Raw genomic sequence first — 23,496 nt, forward strand, 5'->3', positions numbered from 1 at the left:
TATTTCGATTTTTTTGTATTTGTTGAGGTTTGTTTTGTGGCCCAGTATGTGCTCAATTTTTGAAAAAGTTCCATGCAGTGCTGAGTAGAAAGTGTAATCTTTGGTGTTTGGGTGGAATATTTGAAAGATATGTGTTAGGTCCATTTGACTTATGGTATCATTTAATTTAAATGTCTCTCTGTTCATTATTTCTCCAGTTGACCTGTCAAATGGAGACAATGGCGTACTGAAGTCCCCCACTGTTACTGAGTTGCAGTTAATCTGTCTCTTAAAGCCCTGTAGTGTTGTTTTTATGAATTTGGGTGCACCAGAGTGTGGTGCATATATGTTAAGCATTGTAATATCTTCTTGGTTAGCTGTTCATTTGATCAGAATGCAGTGACCCTCCTTATCTCTTTTAATCAGTTTTACATTGAAGTCTATTTTGTCAGATATTAGAATTGCAACCCTGTTTATTTCTTAGTGCCATTTGCTTTTCATCCTTTTACTTTAAGGTAGTGCCTGTCCTGAAGGTGAGTTGGGTTTCTTGCAGAGAGCAAAGAGGTGGATTTTGTTTCTTAATCCATTCACTTAGCCTGTGTCTTTTGACTCGGGAGTTCAGTTCATTGACATTTAAGATTATTATTGAAAGATGTGTGTTGGTTGTGGTCATTTTGATTGCTGTTTGTGTTTGATTGCTAGTTTTGTGTTTCCCAGATTATACCTTAAGTGAAACTATGCATAAAAAACTTAACTATGCATCACTGTAACTCAGGAACCCCCTGTTACTCAAGTAAATTATCTGATATTGTCTCCATGGTCAATTATATTCAACCTGTTTTCCTTCTGCAGTGATGGAGAAGAGAATGCTCAGACGTTTTCCTTAAGAAGCTGTGGTAACACCACTGTGAATAACTGTGACATTAAGAAAATCTCATGGCATTACAAGGTCCTCCATCTATGACAGTTCTGATTTTCCTTTCACCATGAGAAAGAAATAATCTGTGTCTTTTATGATTGTGTTGTACAATGGTGAAAGACATACAGCTCACTTGTATGTTTCCTCATTTCAATGTACGAGTGATTATCAAAATACATTGTATACATATATGAAGTGCTCAAGGAATTAATTAAAAATAAACAAACCTTACTCCAAAAAGGGGAAAATTAAGTATGAGTGATATTAGGTGGTTTTGTTAGTTATATTGGTCTTCATGTATATTAAACACTTTTAAGGAAGGTTTACCTTATTGGGAAAATATGTCCAAATGTTCAATATAAAGAAGCATTTTAAATATGTGAAAAAACCTGGTTATGGTTGTGGATACACATATTTGTAGGTGTGGGGAGGAAACAGCAGAAGAACTGTGAGGTTAAGGCCAGATTGGGTGGGACTACAGACACACTTTGTATCAAAAGATCTACAATTTACAGAATGTACAAAATGACCTTAAATTCATAAATTCCCAATGGTTCCTAATTGAGATATGCAATTTTGAGGACTTCTCTTATATCTATTCCTTAACTGTAGCCTTTTTCAACAATAGCTGCACATTGAAGACATCTTTTTCTTTCTTCTTTATTAGCAGTATTTATTCACCAACCAGCAATGTCAAGCCAGAAATTCTAATGTGCACCCAGTAAAGGACAAAGGTAAACATTCTCTTTTTATCTACGTCATCAGGACAAAATCTGCCCTGAAGACAGATTAACTAGTGACCATTTGATTAGTTAATGATTCCTCAGGTTGACACACCTCCTGAGTCATCAGATTTCATTATAAAAAGGGTTTACTGCAAGGTTACAGTCATATCAGTAAGAAGAGAAGGCTCTGATGGATCTAACTGTAGTCCTAGTGCTCGGCCTCTCCTGTCTGCTTCTCCTCTCTCTCTGGAGACAGAATTCTGGGAGAGGGAAGCTCCCTCCTGGCCCTACTCCTCTTCCAATTATTGGAAATTTCCTACAGATAGATGTGAAGGACATCCGCCAGTCCTTAACCAATGTAAGTGTGTTTATGCTCTTCCAATACTTTGTAAAGGCAAATAAAGGCCCCTCTTCAAAATGAAAATCTGGTAATGGGTATGATATTGTAATAAATGGTCACCAGTAATAGTGCCCTAGATATCAATTTGTAATTTTTGATCTCAGTTATTTACTCTGTGAAAATAATGTTAAATAGTCTTATGGAGTGATTTGATGTAATGAGTCATTGTAATCTATGTTCAAATGACTAGACTATCTCATGGCTCATTGTAGACTATCCATAGTCATAATAATCATTATATGATATAGATTTGCATAGATTTCAGAAATATTTTAAGGTGAGTTTGCCTAAATATAAACATTAAGATGAAATGAGGTTTACAGAACAGAGCATAGGCTGATGCTTTCTTGTTAGAATTTTCATTTTCTTTGCTATTTCCAGTTGTCAAAAGTCTACGGTCCTGTGTTCACTCTGTATTTGGGCACAGAGCCCACTGTGGTGTTGCATGGCTATGAAGCAGTGAAGGAAGCTCTGATTGATCATGCAGAGGAGTTTTCTGGAAGAGGAAGGCACCCAGTGGCTGAAAAATCTAATAAAGGCTTGGGTAAGTGTGTGTATGCCAAGCAGTGTTCACAATAAGGAAAAAGATGGAAAAAGTGACCAGACGTGCCCCACAGGTACAGCTTTGGCCTCGCTATGGTTGCCACCTGTGAAATCTCTCATGTAGTCCTGGATCTAATTTCTAGTGTCTACCACTATTTTCTTAGGAATTGTCTTTAGTAATGGGAACAGATGGAAAGAGATAAGGCGTTTCACACTCATGACATTACGGAACTTGGGGATGGGGAAAAGGAACATTGAGGATCGTGTTCAAGAGGAAGCCCAGTGCCTTGTGGAGGAACTGAGGAAAACCAATGGTAAATACAACTTTATAATCTAACTTTTACATTCTATCTCATTTTATTCCACACATTTCCTTTTACTACATCAGAAATCATGAATATAATTTAATAATAATTTTCTTATGAATCATGAACTATGAATTCACTGTAGGACAAATGTGTTTTACCACTTATCATTTCACTAGACACTAACTGCTACTGATTGATAACATTGGCAATGACATGATCTACACTTATGGGGTCCAAATGAGATGATATGTGTTTTCATTTCGTTGAAATACATTGGTCTGTCCAGCTTCACTGACATGTCTATTTCTCCTTACACAGCTCTTAGTGGTTTGATTTATATGTTTCAGTAAAACACGTGACAGCATAAGTCTGCATGATGCCCAAACAGAAATTAATGAAATGGTTCATTTCACTAAAATTGAACTATTTTCCTTTTTAAAATTTTTTATTTATTTATATTTATTTTATGTATATGAGAGTATTGCCTGCATGTGTGTAAATGCACCCATGTTGTGCAATGCCCAGGGAGGTCAGAAGAAGGGATCGAATTTCTTTGGAACTGGAGTTACAGACAGTTGTTAGCCACCATGTGTGTGGTGGGAATCAAACCTGGGTCCTCTGTAAGAGCAGTCAGTGTTCTTAACTGCTCAGCTATCTTTCCAGCCCAAGTTGAACTATTTTCATTAACACTTTCTCTTGTTTGTTTCTAAGTGTATTCTAACTGTCTTCTTGGTTTCCCTATTTCTATCCAACTTTACTGGTGTTTGTGATAGAACTTGAATGGCTTTTATTTGTGGCCATTGTGAATGCTACTCACCTAGTAAGTACCTGACATGAAAGAAAATGGGAATTGTAAATGAACTTGTTTTTATGTTTCTCTTCCTGTAAATACAGTGAAGGAAAGTTTGAAAATTAGATTTTATCTGTGAATGGAATGAAGTGAATATATACATAAAAGAATCCCAAAGACTTACCCTTTACCTTCTTTGCTGAAAGAAAACATTTTCTGATACCATAGCATTGGAATTTCATGTTTTGAAAACCTGGCATAGCAGCAGCAAGCTCAAGGAATTTCCTTTTATTTTATTTTTTCACAAAACCTTTAGGAAATTTTTAATTCAAGTGACCCTTATTTGTACTCTACAGATATAAATTTTCATTGTCCTTGCATACAAAGTGTATTGATCACTAGATAGATGGTCTGTTTGTTAAGAGAACATGTAGTTCCTGCAGAGGACTAGAGATTGGGTTACAGACCCCTGTGAGGAGGCTCCAGATTACATACCCTCTTCTATCCATTGGCAACCACACATAAGTGGTATTTTTACACACAGACACACACACACATTAAAAAAAAAAAAGGAATGTTAAGGCTGGCGTGGTGGCACACGCCTTTAATCCCAGCACTCGAGAGGCAGAGGCAGGTAGATCTCTGTGAGTTCAAGGACAGCCTGGTCTACATAGTGAGTTCCAGGACAGCTGGGGCTACAGAGAGACCTTGTCTCAAAAAGACAAACAAAAAGGAATATTAAAAATAAATCCAAAAGAGAAAATTTCCTTATGTTTTTTTAATCTGTAAAATCATACACAAGACCAATGTATCAAAAATTCTAAATATTATTGCTATATATCATTTTAAGGATGACTATACAGGAAAATACTTTCTAGTCCTCAATTTTTAGTATTGTACATCTGTAAGTGTGGAGTTTGATTGTACATAATCATAATTTACTTCTTTTTAAAATAATTGTTGCTGTTATATTCATTGGGTATACTGACTTGTTTCATAAAGACATTTTCCCAGGAGTATGTCATGAGCCTCAACTATGATCACCCACCATCTTCTCCTTTCTTGTATCTTCACTCCCATTATTCTCCTTCCTGTTCCTAGGTTTTCATTTGTTTTGTTTTATGACTAATGTTCATAAGTATATTTACTTCCAAAGGAACAAAATCTACTGCTTTAAATGTTGATATGAGTTTTTAAAAGGCTCCATTTATCACTTCATGTCCTTTCCTCCACATGGGATTTAAATGAAAATGCAATATTTTCATTTTATTTATCTATGTAAACAAACTCCCCGGGTACTCACTGTCCTTGATAGTTTGCATCTTCTCATATAACACAGGAGAACTCTGCTTTCCACACTTCTTTCCTCTAATACTTGAACTCACCTGCAGTGTTATTATTTTCCCGTATTTTGAATCAGTACATGATTGTTTTGGACACAGAGCTTCCAAGTCTCCTCTATTCTCTCCATGTCTACCTCAGCTCTATAAAGTCTACAGGCATTGTAGACAGAATTAATTCTGCTTGAGCACTAGAACTTTCAGATTTATAAAAATCATTTTTTTCTTCCAGCAAAGGAGAGAATTAAGGTTCAAAGGGTATAAGACGCTATAAAGGTGTGATCTGTTATGTAACTAGTGAGATTGAAGGTAAATGTGATTGTTGATTCCAGGCATGCTTAATATTTGGTTATTGGGGAAATTTGTAGGTAAGATACTGCTTAAAGCTTCTCAAGTACTTTACTTATGAACCAGAACAAAATGCCTTTAATAAAAACTTAGTGGTGTTTTAAAATTGTTTCCAACTCTTCAGGTTCACCCTGTGATCCCACCAACATCCTGAGCTGTGTTCCTTGCAATGTGATCTGCTCCATTATTTTCCAAGATCGCTTTGATTATAATGATCAGGAGTTTCTTGACTTGATGGAAAGATTAAATGATAATATCCAGATTCTGAGCTCCCCATGGATACAGGTGAAACAAGATCCTTTCGTTTTGAGAACATACATAGGGACTTTCTTTCTCACAAGATAAAATTCTGCATGGATCAAGTAATGGGCAGGATGGACTCCACAGTCTTGCCCAGAGAATTATGATAAAAATATCTGGAAGAGATGTTTAAGTTCTTTTCTGTACACAGAGGAAATCATTAAGGCAAATACCATGTTGATTGAAGCCTGTTAGCTCCATATCTGTTGACTTTCCCATTGACTTCCACAGAGTTGTTTGTATAAAATTATTTATTCCCGTCTAGATGGAAATGAAGTCATTCATAGAACATTCTTATACTATCCGGAACTTCATATACTACCAACAATTAAACCTGTCTTCAGTATAGTACTTGACAGTAATGTTTTAGTTTAGAAAAAAAAAAAGGAGAGTGTTTGGGGCAACGGAACCCTCCAGGATGCAATGAGTAGTTTTGAACCCTCTTGTTATCTTTTGTCCTACTGTTTCCTTTACATCTTTTGTCTTTTCAAAATGCTTTTATTAATTCTTTGAGAATTATATACAGCGTATTTTTACCATATTCACACCCAACTCCCCACCTTAACTCCTCTCATATCCACTCCCACCTCTCTACCCCTAACTTTTTCTCTTTTTAAAAATATTTACTAACCCATTTACTTCACCAGCTTCTGCAGGCTCTAGGCCCTTAGTGGAGAGTAGGGATTTTAGAGCCAGATGTTGAGGAAGGCCAGAGAAAACTAATGCCTTCTTCATACTGTACTCAAGAACTCAATACCTGTGGTTGCCTACATATAACTTGTGTAAGATAAAGTTGGTCAGCATTCTAGAATGCAGTGGGAAGGGGTTTATTGTCTTTTCCGTGTAACTGAGGAGCTATAAAAACTTGATAGCTTCACTGGGATGGAATGGAGAGATAGCTTTTTTTTTCCAGCTTTAGCCCCAGCTGTCCTAGCACTCACTCTGGAGGCCAGGATGGCCAGGATCTCACAGAGATACACCTGCCTGTGCCTCCTGCGTGCTGGGTTTAAGGCATGTGCCAACAGGCCCTGCTCCAGAGATAGTTTCTTTAAGGGTGTGGTTCCTGGGTGGTTGGCAACACTCAAGTACTTGGTGCCACACCCAGAAATATATGCATTGAATAAATTGGAGTCAATGGGTTATCAAATGATTTCAGGTTTTTGATGTTTCACCTTGGGAATTAGTTGAAAGGCAAAAGGTAAAAATGACAAATAGAATGTATGATTTGTGGGTTATATATATCCTCACAGTATTTTCCTGTGCAGAATTGGCATCTTCTGCACTCTGTATAAATAATGATTGTGTGATCATAAGGAAGTTGCTAATGGCCGAGCTATGTCCTTGATGTCAAGGTATTTTGAGCTACACCAATTTCTAAATACACCTCCATGGCAGAGACTGACCTATCCGAACACAGTTTCTAGGAGTTAACTTTCTACTCTAAATAAGGTTACCAAGTATCTTAATTTCTGTCATCTAAAAATATGAATAACAGTAATTTATATCTTAAACTCCTTCATAGTAGTAATGAAGAACAGATACAAGCTTATTGTGAGTTGACACAAATGTGGTAAAATGTTTCATGGGTGTGGAAAGTTGATTATGAACTTTGATCATCTGGGTAGGATTTTCTTCCTCAACTCTCTTACCACAGAGATTTACTATATGTGTAAATAAAAATCTTATCATGGTGGACATTTTTTTCATTCTTATCTAGAGCTATAAATCCAAATTAGTCTTCCTTTCTGTTATAAATATACATAAATATATTCATTAAATTTTGCTGAGTTAATAAATAATGGGTCTTTTGTCTTATAGGTCTGCAATAACTTCCCTTTTCTCATCAACTATTGTCCAGGAAGTCACAACAGAATTTTAGAACATATGAATTACATGGAATTTTATGTTATGAAGAAAATAAAAGAGCATCAAGAATCACTGGATGTTACAAATCCACAAGACTTTATTGATTATTACTTAATTAAAAGAAGTCAGGTAAAGTGTTAACATAAATCAATGTATTTCATTATTCAAGTACTTTAAAGTTTATTAAGTGATTACATGTTTACCACATGTATTTTAATGGACTGACCAGAAACATTTGTAGAAATTTAAGTATTTTTTGTGTGAGAAAATGTAATGTTGATCCTAGAAAACATAAAGTGAATTTACAACTAGAGCCTTGTTCTTGAACTTATTTTTAAAACTAAGTTCTCTCTCTGAGGAGAGAGAACACAAAGGACAGGCAAGATGGAAACAATTTCCAAACAAAACAGGTCACAAATTGGAGGCTTTCATGTTCTGTTATGAAGACTGACATCACCATTGCACACCTTGTGTGGCAGAATGGAAAATGAAAGGGGCACAGGAGGAATCCTTGCATGTCCTCTACATTAAAGTTGGTCTGGAAATATCATCAGCAATTGGTAAGAGAGACAATTTTAGACAACATTTTTAGCAGTTCTTGCAGAATTTCATACAGTGTATTTTGATCACAGTCACCCCATTCCTCCCTCTCACAGCTCCCACATCCAAACTATCTACCTTCCCTCCCCAAAATTCATATCCCCCATTTAAAATACATCATTACTTCTAATAAGCTGCCCATATATTCCTGAGTGTAGGGAAAACCACCGGAGCCTGGTCAACCAACCAGGATCCAGATCTTTAAAGAAAATGGACTTTCCATCCCCCAGAAACTGTCAGCTCTCCATAGCTCTGCAGTTGGTGGTGGGGGCTCATTAAACACTTCCCACTTCATGATACAATGTGGACTGGCTGGATCTTTGAAGGTCTTGGGCAGGCAACTACAGTGTCTGTGAGTTTATGACAGCAGTGGTCTTGTCATGTCTATTCTAGGCCTTTTGAATCCATATGAATTTTAGAATGTGCCTATCTGATTCTGCAAAGATGCCAGTGTGGAACTATACAGATTGACTTTAATATAAGTCATTTCAGGGAGTGGTGCCACTTAAAAATTGAGGTGAAATTTATATAAAATGGTGGTAACCATGTTATATGTGTAATGTGCTGATAACATTCACAAAACACTGCAGGTATCAGCTCTCTTTAGTATGAAAACATTCCACTGATCTACAGAAACATAACATAGCCATTAGACAGTCACTCACCTTTCCTGATCCCATCTTTTGTAACTATTAGTTTTGTAACTCTATCTCTGTCTATATACTTGCTATTTTGAATGGATAATCTAAACTGACTCAGTATGTGTCATCTTCACTTTCTGTCCTTTGGACTTGTATAAAGTTGAGTGTTGATCTAAGCTATATTTTCTCCTTTTGTTGCAGCAAACTTCATTTTACATGCATGAGTACCACCATTCACTTATGCTCATTGTTGGATATGCTGTTTCTACCTCTGACTCTTCTAAGCAATTTATTAGTGTACGAGTTTTTTCATGGTGTATTTTCATTTTCTATGTGTAAAGTATTCTCCAGACAGGAGTTTCTGATTCAAATGGTCATGTTATATTCAACTTTGTGAAAACAGCTAACTTTTCAACAGTTAACACAAAATTTCATATCTACAATTTTCCTTGTTTATAAAATAGCTATATAATTGTGCAATGTATTTTTATTAACTCCAACCCAGTGAGTTGTCAGGGTGGGTTTGACTGTATCTCAATGCACAATGGTCACGAACATCTTTTCATGTGCTGATTCACGTTTGTGTTTCCTATTCAGGGACTTTTTATTCACGTTTTTCTGATCTTTAAATTTAATTGCTTGCCTTTTTGGTTGTGGATATATAAGACTTTATGTATCTAGTCATATAATGTCCATATAAATGATGTGAAAATATTTTCACCATTCTGTAAGTTGACATTTTCACATTTTTAAATATGTGTTTGAATGTAGAACCGTGACTTTTTGATCAAGGTTGGTTTGCTTATTCTTATTTTGATTTGGGCTCAACTATGTTTGTTCAAATAATAAGGACTGGAGGATTTCCCCTATATAAGCCTTCCAAGTCTTCCTTTTCTTGTGGCTAGTCTGTTCTTTCATTATTAGTTGCCAAAGGAGCTTCTGTTTATTGCATGTTGTGAAAGTCTTGGCTATTGATGTTTAGGTAGCCTTCTGGATATCAAAGCTCTTTGGGGTTTGATGACGATATGTGCCAGCAGCGTGCTGTTTTCATTGCTGTAGCTCTTTAATAAATTTTGAAGTTTGGGCATTTACCCCTTCCCCTACTGTTCCACTTGAATCAGAGGATTTGTTTTCCTATTAGAATTTTAACAGACATGGAACTGTTTCACTAGATTGCTTTGAGGAATATTATTGCTACCTTGTCAGTATGATGTCTTCTAATCCTTGAGCATGAGGCCATCATGGTTGCTAGGAACTGAATTTGGGTCCCGAGGGAGAACAACAAGGTCTCTTAAGTGCTGTGCCATTGCTCCAGGTGGGCACAGATGCTGCGATGAGAGAAATGACCAAGACATGTTTTAATTTGTGCCATTTTTTTGGACCTAAAAATCATGCATTGTACACATTTAGGTATAGAAGATCACACTACAACTTTTAGGAAAGCAAAAAACTTGAGTGTGAAAGATTGAATTTAGACAACCTTAGTTTCTCCTAGAACTATACTTTTTAGGTTCTGTGTTGGCAACAATATGAAGTATAATCTTGTAGATTCATTGTAGTCTGATACACTCATAATAATTTATCAAGTATATTAATCTAATCATTCTTAGGAAAACCACAATCAATCTTCAGAATTTACACTTGAAAACTTGGCCATGACTGTGGTTGATTTGTTTGGCGCTGGGACGGACACAACAAGCACAACACTGAGATACGCCCTCTTGCTCCTGCTGAAGCACCCACACGTCACAGGTAAGGACACATGGTGAGCCAAAGCATTGCTTAAGGACACTTGGAAGATGCTGCTAGTGTCCTGTGTTGTGTTATTATTTGAAAGGAATCAGTATTTTACCTTCTGTGCCACTAACTGTGATGAGGAGGATGAGTGAGACCGAGGAAGAGACAATGGCTGTAGGAAAAGCAGCCAAATGCTGGTCCAGTGTCCAGGTTCCTGGGTGGTGATCTATGGTTGGCACAGTCAGTGTCCACTGGCCTGTTGTTATATGTTAATTTATTCTCAGCAGGCAGGTTTTAGCAGCAGGTAAGTTCTTTCAGCTGCCTTTCCTCATTCTGATAAATGTAATACTGTGACTGAGAAAAGAATACTCTCCTCACTGAATCACTAGAACAAAGATTAGATTTTACTGAGTCTGTCTGAGATAGTTTGGACTCTAAGAAGTATTCTAAATATTTAGGTTCTTAGAAAGGTATTTTCATTGACAAATAAGGTATAGATAAAGGAATTATATTATTTCAAAAGTCCATTTACATAAAACTTAAAAATTCATTATTTTTTTTAATGTGTATGAGTGCATTGCCTGCAAGTATGTAAGTGCGCTTGTTTTGTGCTATACTCACAAGGTGAGAAGGGGGTGTCATGTTCTCATGGAATTTGAGTTAGGATGGTTGTTAGTTGCCATGTGGGTGCTAGGAATTGAAACAGGGTCCTCTGCAAGAGCAGCTAGTGCTTTTAACCACTAAGGTATCTCTCCAGCCCCAAATCATCTTTTGAACAATGAATTTTTTGTGTCTTTTTGAGACAGGGTCTCCCTGTAGCCCTAGCTGTCCTGGAACTCACTATGTAGAACAAGCTGTCCATGAACTCACAGAGCTCCACCTATCTCTGCCTCCCGAGTGCTGGGATTAAAGGCATGCGCCACTATACCCGGCTTGAACAATGATTTTTAACTGTGCAAACAGGATTTTCTTTTGCAAGTAAAATTATTTTAGAAATTAACTTTAAAATATATACATTTGTTCAGCATATATAAATACACCTTCTTTCCTCTGTTCAAAATACACTAAATAACAAGGGCATACATATGAATCAAAATGAGTACTTACAGTGTAGGTAAACAAATACCCAAGAGTAAACAGCCAAGAAGAGTTCATCAAATTTCTCAAACACAATAGCATAATGAAGAGGGAAAAAAAATGCAGTCCGGAAGAAGATGTTGTAAACTTAATGTTAAATAAGTTTCCATGTATTAAGTAAAACAGACTGTGAACCTACAGTCCCCATAAACAGGCCTGTTTGGTCATAAGAGGGTCTAAGCAGAGAACCAAGTTTTAAACAAGGTGCTGATCTTTTTGCAAATATCTATCCACCACGCTAATACATCAGGTGACTGAGTTTCCCCATAGGGAAACACAGGCTTTCTCTCAATGGAAACCCAGTCTAAGAGGCCCTGTCCTGGGGACCTTGAGTGGTGACAGAGAATGAGAATTCAATGTATGGGGATGAAAGGGAAGGAGTCGAGTGTTCATTCCCTGAAATGAGAGTCTCAGAGCTTCTTTCTCCATTTTGTTTTTCAACATTAACAGCCAGATTTATCTTCCAGATAGTGAAGCACTGTAAAGATCTCTGTATTTTATCATCTTAATTGACAAGTCTCCCAAAGTGTCTGTCAGAATGAATGGAATAATATCAACCCAAGACACAGAGTCATGGAATTTGAGAATATTGGGATTGAATTGAAGCATAAAACCCTTCAAAGAAATCCCTGAGTCATGCATAAAATATTCGTATCGAGACTGCACCACAATTCTCTAGAATACCTGTTTTATTCATGCACAGAACAAGTATAGTGATGGACCTCCATGTTTGCCACAGATTTACCACCTATTTTCTATTTCTTCCTGAAATATGTGAGGATTCTTCTATCCAGTTGTCTGAAGCAGAGTCACAGGAAGTCACATTCTCCGGGACTCTGTGTTAGAATATGTAGAAGAATTCTAACATAAGAAATGAAAAAATTGAAAACTGGAATAAAAATGTAATGCATCCAACAAAGAGTGCAAATATGGGAAATAATCATAATAATTTTCATAATAGGGAATATTTATATAATACAACGATTAACACAATAAATATTGGTATAACGAAGCAATGTAATGCCACATGTTGTTAATGAATGAGAGGAGGAAGTGTGTGTGTGTGCGCTTGTCTGTTTGTGTGTGTGTACGTGTGTGTGTTTGGTATTTTTTATATGGAATGTACTGAAACTGTAGTGTTCATCTCTCAAGCCAGAAAGTCAATAAATGCAGCATACAAATGTGTATCTAAGTAGCAGTCACTATTTATGAACATGAATACATGTCAGAAGTAGCTGTTCATGTTGTACTTGATGGAATGTTGTTTTAAACTGCGCACAGTGCACACACATGCACATTTGTACATGCATTGGTTAGAAATTCAACATCTGCTTTTTCATGTCCTTTACCAAAGACTATAATATGCTGGTTATATTGTTTTATTATTTGAACTCTTGAATTATGTCTTATTTTATCCACTATTATGGCTGATAAATAGTAAGCTTATGCTGATATAGCACAATAAATATTTTGTCAGATAATGGTATAAATTCTTATCATATCAGTTCTGTATATCTGGGTTTATACTTGGACATAAAATATGTATTATAGGGGCACCTACATCATGCCCCGAGTCACCCTGACTTATTGTGTCAAATGTGTCACTTTTCTCCTTTTGCACCATTTTTCACTGTTTCTAACCAGCTAAAGTGCAGGAGGAGATTGACCGTGTTGTTGGCAGACACCGTAGCCCTTGCATGCAGGACAGGAGCAGCATGCCCTACACAGATGCCATGGTGCACGAGGTCCAGAGATACATTGACCTCATCCCCACCAACCTGCCTCATGCAGTAACTTCTGACATTAAATTCAGGAACTATCTCATTCCCAAGGTAAGCTGGTTTCCTCTCTGCCTCACCTCTGTGCTGTTAGTGTTCCCACATTCACAATGGGGTTCTAATACTCGAAGAGTGGAAGACAAGAGAAACGCAAAATGAAATTATATTAATTTAGGGTATCTAATGATGTTTATGGTATTTCACGTTTGGAAGTACAGCATGAACAGGCATTGTGTGTGCTTATATGAATCTTCCAAATTTGTTCTTCCTTCCAAATATTGTTTTGGCAAACTTAGGCATTGATAGTTCCAGGTGAATGTGTCAGCCATTAATTTCATGAAATAGTCTTTCTTTCTGAAATTTTTATCAGAGTGAGAGAAAAATCCATAAATAATTAGTTCATATCCTGAATTTTTTGATACATCAATGAAATTTGGTTTTTAATTTATTTGTGCATTAAAATTTTCTTTGTAACATTTCTTTACATTATGTAACTTGTGAATATTCTTCTGAATAATAAATATTCTTTTTTATCTTTTCTATCCCTTAATATTTTTTATGAATGTCACCTGAGTACAGCGTTGCACCATTTCCATCCCACACAGTCCTCCTCCAGCTATACCCAGTCCTCCCCACTTCTAAATTCCCAGTACCCTTTCTGATTATTATTGCTTTATACACACAGACACACACACACACACACACATCACTGGGGTAAGATTAAATTTTAAAGTACTTCTAATTTGCATTTCCATAATTATTAAGGACATTGCACACTTTTTAAGGTATCAGTCATTTTTATTTCTTCTTTTGAGAACCCTCTGTTCTATAGACTACTGTCTTTAGTCTGTTTTAAATGGGGTGATTTGTTTTCTTGATTCTTTGTTTTAAGTATATTCTGGATATTAACCCCCTATTAGATGCATAGCTGGTAAATATTTTCTCCTACTCTGTAGGCTTCCTTTTCACTAAATTGGCTATTTCCTTGGCTGTATGTAAGGTTTTTAGATCAATGACACCCCATTTGTTAATTGTTGACATCAATTTCTAAGTGAATGAGGGATGATTTAGAAAGTCCTTTCCTGCACCTTTCAGGGCACTGCCTATGTTTCCTTCTAACAGTTTCACTCTTTCAGGTTTCACATTGAGGTTCTTGATCTTTTTGGAATTGACTTTGGTGCAGGGTGATGATATAGTTCTAATTTCATTATTCTACATATGGAGATCCAGTTTTAGCACTACTGTTTGTTGATGTTGCCTTTCCTTCAGTGTGTGTTCTTGGCACCTTTGTCAAATATCAGGTGGCTGAAATTGTGTACACTCATTAGGTCTTCTATCTTGTTCCATTAATCCACATGTTTTTTTTTTTTTAAATTCCTAAAAGTTTTTTACGGAGTTTCTGTGCTATTCATACAATAGTTCTTAATCAAATTCAGGCAATGTCATCCACCCAATTGGACCTCACGTATTCTGCCATACTCATTAAGTCCTATCTAGTCAAGCATTTGTACCAGATGTCCTTCAGTGCAAATTCATCCACTAGAGTGTAGTTATCATATCCAGAGATCTTAAGTCTACTCTCCCTTGCCCAGTAGGAATCAGTTTCTACCAGTTCTCAGATAAGGTGCCTCCCACAGCCCATTTTCCTTGCTCCACTCTGAGTCCTTGTCTGATTGAGTTGGCATATGTCTGGGGCTTGATGCCACCATTGCTGCAAGTTCACATGTGCAAGCTTCCCGTGATCTGAAAAAATCTTTGCTTCCCTGGGTTCATGAAGCAACCTTGGCTCTTGCAATCTTTCCACCTCCTCTTCCACAATGGTCCCTGAGCTGTGGGTGGTTGAGGTTTAATATAGTATTACTAACCAGGAACACACATTCTTCAGTTTCTTATTCTTCAAAACTTGACCAGTTGTGACCTTCTATGAGCATCACACTCTGTTGTATAAGGACACTTCACTGATGAGAGCTGAGTGACGTACTACTTTTCTCTTTACTCCACATTCCAGTATGTTCCATCAGTCAAGTATACAGGTTCAAATATCTGTATGTCACATATCACTAGTCATCTCTCAGATATATTCTCTGTGTGTGACCAGTTGTGGGATTCTGCAGTAGCCTCCATCTGTTGCAAAAAGAAGCTTGTTTGGTAAGTGGTGTATGGCATACTTGTCTGTAAATATAAGGATCTATATTTAGCTTATAGCAAGAAATTTCATTTGTCTAGAGATTTGAAAGTGACAGGGTTTCCTCTAGGATCTATGACCTCTTCAGCCATGTGTATTTGGCTGTGTTTATAGTGCCACCAATGATTTCACTACAATTGAGAGGGCTTTAAGCCCAACGTCTTTTTTTGTGGTAATGCCATGCTTTTTTTATGAACATAACTCTGTAATAAAGCTTGAAATTTGCTATAGTAATCCCTCTACCATTACTCTTGGTGCTCAGGATTGCTTTGCCTGTCATGGGTCTTTTTTCTTTCCACATGAATTTTATGATTTTTTTTTCTATGTGAGAAAAGTCATGTATATTTTGAATGAGATTGCATTGAATCTATACATTTGCTTTTGGCAGAATAGTCATTTTCATAATATAAATTCTGCCCATTGATAAACGTGGGGTAGGAGTTTCATGGCCTAGTCTTTTTTTCAGTCTCTCCAGGGATATTTACAGTTTTCATTGCAGAGATCTTTAACATATTTGGTTAGGGCTTTTTTTCAAGATTTTTTCTTTCATTTTTTTCTGGCTATTTTGGATGGTAATGTATCCACGATCTATTTCTCTGACTGCTTGTTATTTGCATTTAGAAAGTCTATTAACTTTTAAAAAATGGTCTTGTATCCTGCCACTTTGCTGAAGTGTTGATCATTTCTAGGTGAAATTTTTGGGATCTCTTATCATATCATCTGCAAATAGGGATAATTTGACCTTTTCTTTTCCAATTAATATCAATTTCTTTCTCTTTTCTTGTTGCTCTATCAAGATCTATATTTAGAAAGAATGGGGAATAGTGTATAGCCTTGTCTAGTTCCTGATTGTAATGGGAATGCTTCAAGGTTTCTTCATTTAGAATGATGTTGGCTGTAAGTTCACTGAATACAGCCTTAATTATATTGAGGCATGTTTGCCCCAGTCCAGTTCACTCTAAGGACTTTTAGCATAAATTCATGTTGGATTTTGTTTAAAGCCTTTTCTCCATCTATTGAGATGGTCATATGATTTCTGTCTTTAAGTAAACTTATATAATTTATTACATTAATGGACATATTTATACTGAATATCCCATATCTTGATCCATGGTGGTTGATCTTTGTGTTAGCATCTCTGTGCAATTTTCACATATTTAATTGAGAATTTTTGCATCTTCATTCATATGGATATAGGCCTATCATTTTCTTTTTTATTGTATATTTATCGGGTTTTGGTATTGTAGTAATACTGGCTTCATCGGAAATTTGGAATCTCTCCCTCTGTTTTTATCTTTTTGAAGAGTTAAGCAATATTGATTATAAATCCTTGAAGACCTGGTAAAATTCTGCTATGAATCTATCTGATTCTGGGCTTTTTTACTTAGGGATCTTTTTATTTCTCTTTCAAAATCTTTATTTTTATGGGTCTGTTTCAGTTGTTAATGTATTCTTCGTTTTACTTTGGTCGTTTGCACCTAAAAATTCATTGATTTCTTTTATATTTTATAATTTAGTAGGGTATGGGTTTTTAAAGAATTCCCTTGTAATAGTCTTCATTTTCTTGGTATCTGTTGTGATGTGTCCCCTTTCCTCTCAGATTTTGTTTATGTGGATTTGTCCTTTTTTTTTCTTTTGTTTATCTGTCCTAAGGGTCTGTCTGATAGACTATAGGAGATAATTTCATTTTTCTTTGTATTTGTTGAGGTTTGTTTATGCTCTAGTATGTGGTCTATATTAGATGAATTTCCTTGGATTGCTAAGTAATCATAGCTGGGAATGTGAGTGTGGAGATAACAGTGGGGTGAACTGGTTCTAGCTAGCTTGCCAGGCTACTCCATAGGTGGGGCAGAGCTTTAGAAGCCTAGTCAGGAGTTCTCCAGTAACATGTTCCCAGCCTAGTCCCAGAGGCAGAAGATAGAAACGGAATGTGCCTGCAACTGACTAGATAAACAGGATGTTCCCATGCCCAGGAACAGCTTGAGCTAGTCCCAAATAGGGAATGTGGTGATGGCATATGTGTTTCTAACTAGCTATGCAGGCTAAATAGGAGCCTAGGAGCAGCATTATCGTGGTCTAGTTATTGAGCCAGAAGACTGAATATTCTTTTTAATATATTTTTCTAATGCTCTGCCTTTTTTTTACCTGGTATTTGAAAATAATTCTTTTAATCATTTTGTTGATTTTATTGTAACTACTATACATTATTTTATTATTTCTAAATATTTCTTTATCAGTGTGGAAGGGCTGATGTTTTTATATCTACTCTGAAAAGTTCTTGTGTTCTTAGTTTCTGTTTACGGTATAAATTCCTCTGATCCATAAATTCCAACAAAGCATTGAATAGAACTGCTTATAATGGGAATGCTTGTGTAATTTCTAATAAGATGAAGGAGTGTAATTTTAATACCTCCCTGTCAAATTTAATGTCTTAACAATATGTGGAAAAATGGGGCTGAAGTGTTGGCTTAGTGGTTAAGACCACCTGTTGCTATTGCAGAGTACCCAATTCCTCTTCCCAGCACCCACACAGCAGGTCATAACCATCTGCAATACTAGTTCCAGGTGGAGGTGACATTCTTTTCTGACCTCCACAGGCATTACATGGCACGGGTGCACTTACATTTGTTCAGGCAATATACTCATACACATAAAATAACTTTCAAAAATACTTGAAAAATGTTCCTGATCAGATTAAGAACAATCACCTTGATCTTTTACCTTGACATGAATTTTGGTCAGAAGAGTATGTGCAGTCTTTTCAGGTCTGGTTTCTGCACTCATTTTTATGATTGTGTATATTACCTACACTTTCATTACTAAGTGTTCACATCATAAATACACACACATATTTAGATTTGCTGTGGTTTACATTGTTCATGACTTCTCTTCTGTATTTTAAGAGGTTTTCTTCCATACTTCTCCTTCAACATTACTTTCTCAGAATTTTCTTACTGAAAATAAGCTTTCTCCTTAATAGTAAGTGAGAAAAGTTCCTTGTTTTTAGTTCTTTCCTTTCTTTGGTCTCTTAGTGGTATCTACAAAATACAGAATAACTTCTGCATAAGCAACAGATAGTATCCATGAAAAGCGTATTATTTCATATGATGACAGGTTCATGCAAGAAGATTTTTTTCTCTCCCTTGGGTAGTCAGTAATGTAACACCCTGGCCCTGATTCAGAATTAGATATGTTATGAGCACAACCAAACTATATAAATACACATTGAAATAATTCTGTGATATTCTCCCTACTTGGGAAAATGACAACCATTTTGATTAGCCTGTTGGTAATACTCTTAAGCATATACGTTCATTGCTCTGCTGGTGGCTCATCAATGACTGGTCTCTTTTGTGTCTAGCAGCTTAAACAGTCCATTCTTTCCCTTCATGGAACTGCCTGATACAGAAATTATCATCACTGAATAGCTAATTCGATCTCTTACAAATCAAATATCTGATTCTTAAACCAGACTGGAACCATGGATCTCAGTATAGATAGTAGGTCAAGGAAAGAACCAAGATGATAGAGAAATGGATCAGGGTTAACAACACTGACTGTTCTTCCAGGGGACCGAGGATCAGTTTCCAACATCACATGGAAGCTCACGGCTATCTGTTACTTGAGTTTCAGGGAATCTGATGCCTTCCTTTGACATCTGTGGCATTGTATGAATGCAGGAAAATTACATATATGCAGTCAGTACACTCTTACACATAAAATAAAAATAAATACACCTTTTTCAAAAGCCTATAACTTTGCCTAGAATTGTTTTAGTGGAGAATATTTCAGAATGTTTTGGCCATGCGGATTGTGCTGCCAGTTCTGGGCTTTGTCATAACAGCAGAGAAACATCCATAGGCTGTTTGTAGACAAGTGAGAATGGCTATGTCCAATGCTCATTGTGTCCAAAATTTAATTTTCATATAATTCTCAAAAGTCAAAAATATTTTCAATTTTTATTTTTTAATCGTATTTATTTTAAGGAAGTTTCATACATGAGTACTGTATTTACAAAATTTCCACCTCACCCTGTACCTTCTCCAACTCCCATCTTTCCACACTGTCCCTCAATTTGATGACCTCTTCTTAAATTCCTATTGTTATATATGCATGCATACATATATAAATACATGTATACACAGATGATCTATTGAGTCCATTTAGTAGTGCTTATATGTATGGATATTTAGAATTGACTACTTAGGAATGGAAACCATATCAGAAAGCTTGTCCTTGGAGAAACCTGATTCTCCCTCTCTTCTTAGTATTGTTTGGGTTTAGCTGCGATTCTCAAACAGGTTACAAACTTGTCAAAGTCTTATAGAGAACATTTCTGTCCATTAGAAATTTTGTAATGTAAAGTGATCAGTTTTGCACTAATTAATGAGAATTTTTCAGCATGGCATCTCAACTATTCTTATGTATCTCTGAATTTTGTTGATTTAACTGTAACCCTTAGATCATGACCATTATAACCCAGTCTTTGACATCTTTATTTTATTTTTGAATTCTTCTCTTACTTTTGATTGGTTCCCTTCCATCTCTGGAATAGTTCCCTTCTGCTTTTACACCATGTATACATGCTTGTGTGTGTATCTCTATCTATCTATCTATCTATCTATCTATCTATCTATCTATCTATCTATCATCTATCTATCTAATCTAATGTATCTATCTATCATCTATCTATCTAATCTAATCTATCATCTATCTATCTATGTATCATCATCTATCTATTATCATCTATCTATCTATCATCTATCATCTATCTATATCTATTATACAATTTACATAGATTCCATATCTGAGGATAGAGCACATTTCTGACCACATGACTATAGCCCTCCACCTACTGCCTCACTATATAAATGTGGATATGGAGATAGTTCTTTCTGTATGTGAGAGAAAATGCATGATATTTGTCTATCCAAATCTTGGTTAGTTTGCTTCACAAATGATCAATTACACCCACACATCCCTGTTCCGTTTTGAATGATAACCCACGTGAGCTGTGTGAAAACAGACCTGATGATTTTGAATGTCAGGTGGTAACATAAACACATGTGCAACCTTGAGGAAAAAGAGAGTAGGATCAAACGTTTTAGCCTGAGTACTCACATGAAATATCTCTGGAAGGCATGTTAGCCAAGTCACTGCCATTCTAGTCAAACCCCTAACTTCTTGCTACCTGATTTGTCTGCTGGAAATGTCACGGCTTTTCTTTGAACTTATATTCTCTTATAGGGAGCAAAAGGTTGAACATTTTGATTTCCCTTAAAACTATTTTATTTATTGTTTTTATTTTATCTGTATGCACGTATTGCCTGCATGTAGGTAAGTGTCCCTGTGTTGTGCAATGCCCGCAGAGGACAGAAGAGGCTGTCAGATCCCCTGGAACTGGAGTATGGATAGTTGTTAGCTGCCATGTGGATGCTGGAATTTGAACCCGGGTCTTCTGCAAGAACAACCAGTGTTCTTATCCACTGAACCATCTCTCCAGCCAGGGTGATTTCATTTTGAAAGTTTCAAATCTTAAAAAAAAAATTGATTCTTTGAAAATTTCATACAATATATTTTGATCATATCCAGGCCCCCTTCACATCTCCTCTCAGATCAACCACCAACCCCTTTACAGCCCTTAACTCCATGTCTTTTATTATTTTTAAGGCCTATTAAGTCTAATTTTTTTCTCGAAATGCTCTTGGGTGTGGGTCCATCCCCTTCAGCCTTCTCATTAAAGAAAACTGATCATTAAAGAAAACTGATTCTTCATCTCCCAGTATCTAACAATTGTCAGCAGTTCCTCAGCTAGGGCTAGAGCTTCTTACCTACCTCCCCCAATCCATGATGGATTTAGTCTGGCTTGATATTGCACAGGACTTGTGTATGCTGTCACAACCACTGTCTATTCATATGTACAACTGCCTTGTTGTGCCTTGACATATTCACACATCACCTCCTTCAATCTTTCCTCACACTCTTCTGCAATGATATCTGATCCTTTAGAGAAGAGGGTGTGATAGATGTTCCATTTAGTTCCATTTAGGTCAGAGCACTCCACAGTCTCTTTTTTTTTGTAAATTGGTTTCACTCTGTTTCTGTTGTTTCCAGGGAACAACTGTGTTAACGTCCCTGTCATCTGTACTGAAGGACAGCAAGGAGTTCTCCAACCCAGAGAAGTTTGACCCTGCCCACTTTCTAGATGAGAAAGGAAACTTTAAGAAGAGTGACTACTTTCTGCCTTTTTCAGCAGGTAACAGGAACTCATTTCCATGGATCAAGATGAGAATAAGGAACAGCTGGAACTCACACTGTGACTCCCATGGTGTTGTAGAGTTGCTCTTCATGCATGACCAGTTGCACCACTCCTGGTGCCGAATTCTTTGTTAATGAGACATCTTTCCTATCAGGCTAGAAAAGTGAGACTATAGTTTTTCCACTCATTTCATTTATGCTGAGAAAGGTAGAGTATAGACTATTTCCATTCTTCCTTTAGATACATCACAGAGAGACCAATGATGTCTTACTAGAAAGTGAGCTTCATTTAGCCTTTCCTCACTCATTATGAAGATGGACATTTTTATGATAATTTGGCTTCATGTCTTCTTGCTGTGTCATTCACCTCCAGGAGCAGCTGCCCCAAACACAGAAAAGCAACAAGAGCCTCAAGCCACTCAGAGAAACAGATAAGCAAGGAATTCATGCTAATGCAGTTGTGTCAGTGCAGTGAGAGAGAACCATGCATCTCTGGGCAAGAGGACTGTTGGCAAGAAATCAACACATTTTTCCTCTCATACTTCACAAATTAAAGACTAAATGGAGCAACATACTAATAAAATCTTTAGAACTGTCTCAAAGGGCATACATGTCAGAGAATAATAAGAAAAAGCAGACCATTATAAAGAAGTCTGTGAACCATGACTGCTGACACAGCACATTTTCCCTCAGTTCAGAATATCAGAAAGTTTCAGATCACCATGGGATGATGGAGCTATTGCAGACGTATAGCACACCCTGCAATGATCACAGGGCTCCCTGCTCTTTCCCCATTCAGATTATGTCATGAGCATTGTATCTCCACACCTGCAGTGTGTGTGCTTTCTCTGGATAGAAAGCTTCCTTAGTTTTGTGATTGTGATAATGAACATAGATTCCCCTTCCTCAGCCTCCCAGTTGTTATAATACAGGCGTGTGCAAACACACCTGGCCAAGAAATAGTTTTTGAATGTTATATTTATTTAAGATCATAAGTTAGATGGGAAATAAATTTACCCAACCTTTGTCTATTTGCTTAACTAGTTGTCCTTTTACCTGTCTATTCATTTAATCATTTATCCTATTTCCTCAGTTGCGTCCATGTCCCATTGAACCAGTTACAACTACAAAGATTCTCACATACATACTTATGAAAAGTCATATTTACCTTCTATGAATCTTGTTTCAGGAAAAAGGATGTGTGCAGGAGAAGGCCTGGCCCGCATGGAGCTCTTTCTAATCCTGACCACCATTCTACAGAACTTCAAACTGAAACCTCTTACTCACCCAAAGGACATCGATATAACCCCGGTATCCAGTGGGTTTGCTTCACTGCCACCCCCTTACCAGCTCTGCTTCATTCCTGTGTAAAGAAGATCAGACTGCCTGGCTCCTGCTGGGTTGTCATCTGCCATCCTGTCCAGGTCACTGTTCACTTCCTTCACTTACAGGGATACTGTATCCATCTTTACCTCTCCTTTCTTACCATTCTCTCAAGTTACAGGTAACACCATCCTCTGTTTCACAGTTTCTTTAGTCAGTTCATATATATATCTGGAAATCCCTATTCTCTGTGATGCTATTCTTTCCCTTACTCTAATACATATCTGAACCCAAGTTTTAATATGGCTTCCCTGCAAAA

At 36.7% G+C, this 23,496-nt stretch overlaps 1 protein-coding gene across 1 annotated transcript; it reads left to right on the forward strand.

Annotated features, from left to right (window-relative positions):
- The first annotated feature begins 1,780 nt into the window (after window positions 1–1,780).
- Window positions 1,781–23,357, forward strand: LOC103729081 (cytochrome P450 2C29-like). The gene is made up of 9 exons (XM_008827054.3): window positions 1,781–1,981; window positions 2,405–2,567; window positions 2,731–2,880; window positions 5,477–5,637; window positions 7,471–7,647; window positions 10,370–10,511; window positions 13,278–13,465; window positions 21,711–21,852; window positions 23,044–23,357. The coding sequence occupies exons 1-9, from the start codon at window positions 1,814–1,816 to the stop codon at window positions 23,223–23,225; spliced, it is 1,473 nt and encodes a 490-aa protein (XP_008825276.1). The 5' UTR covers window positions 1,781–1,813; the 3' UTR covers window positions 23,226–23,357.
- Window positions 23,358–23,496: the final 139 nt, after the last annotated feature.

Source organism: Nannospalax galili, unplaced genomic scaffold (assembly GCF_000622305.1).
Source record: "Nannospalax galili isolate Female #2095 unplaced genomic scaffold, S.galili_v1.0 scaffold1433, whole genome shotgun sequence".
Classification (NCBI taxonomy): Eukaryota; Metazoa; Chordata; class Mammalia; order Rodentia; family Spalacidae; genus Nannospalax; species Nannospalax galili.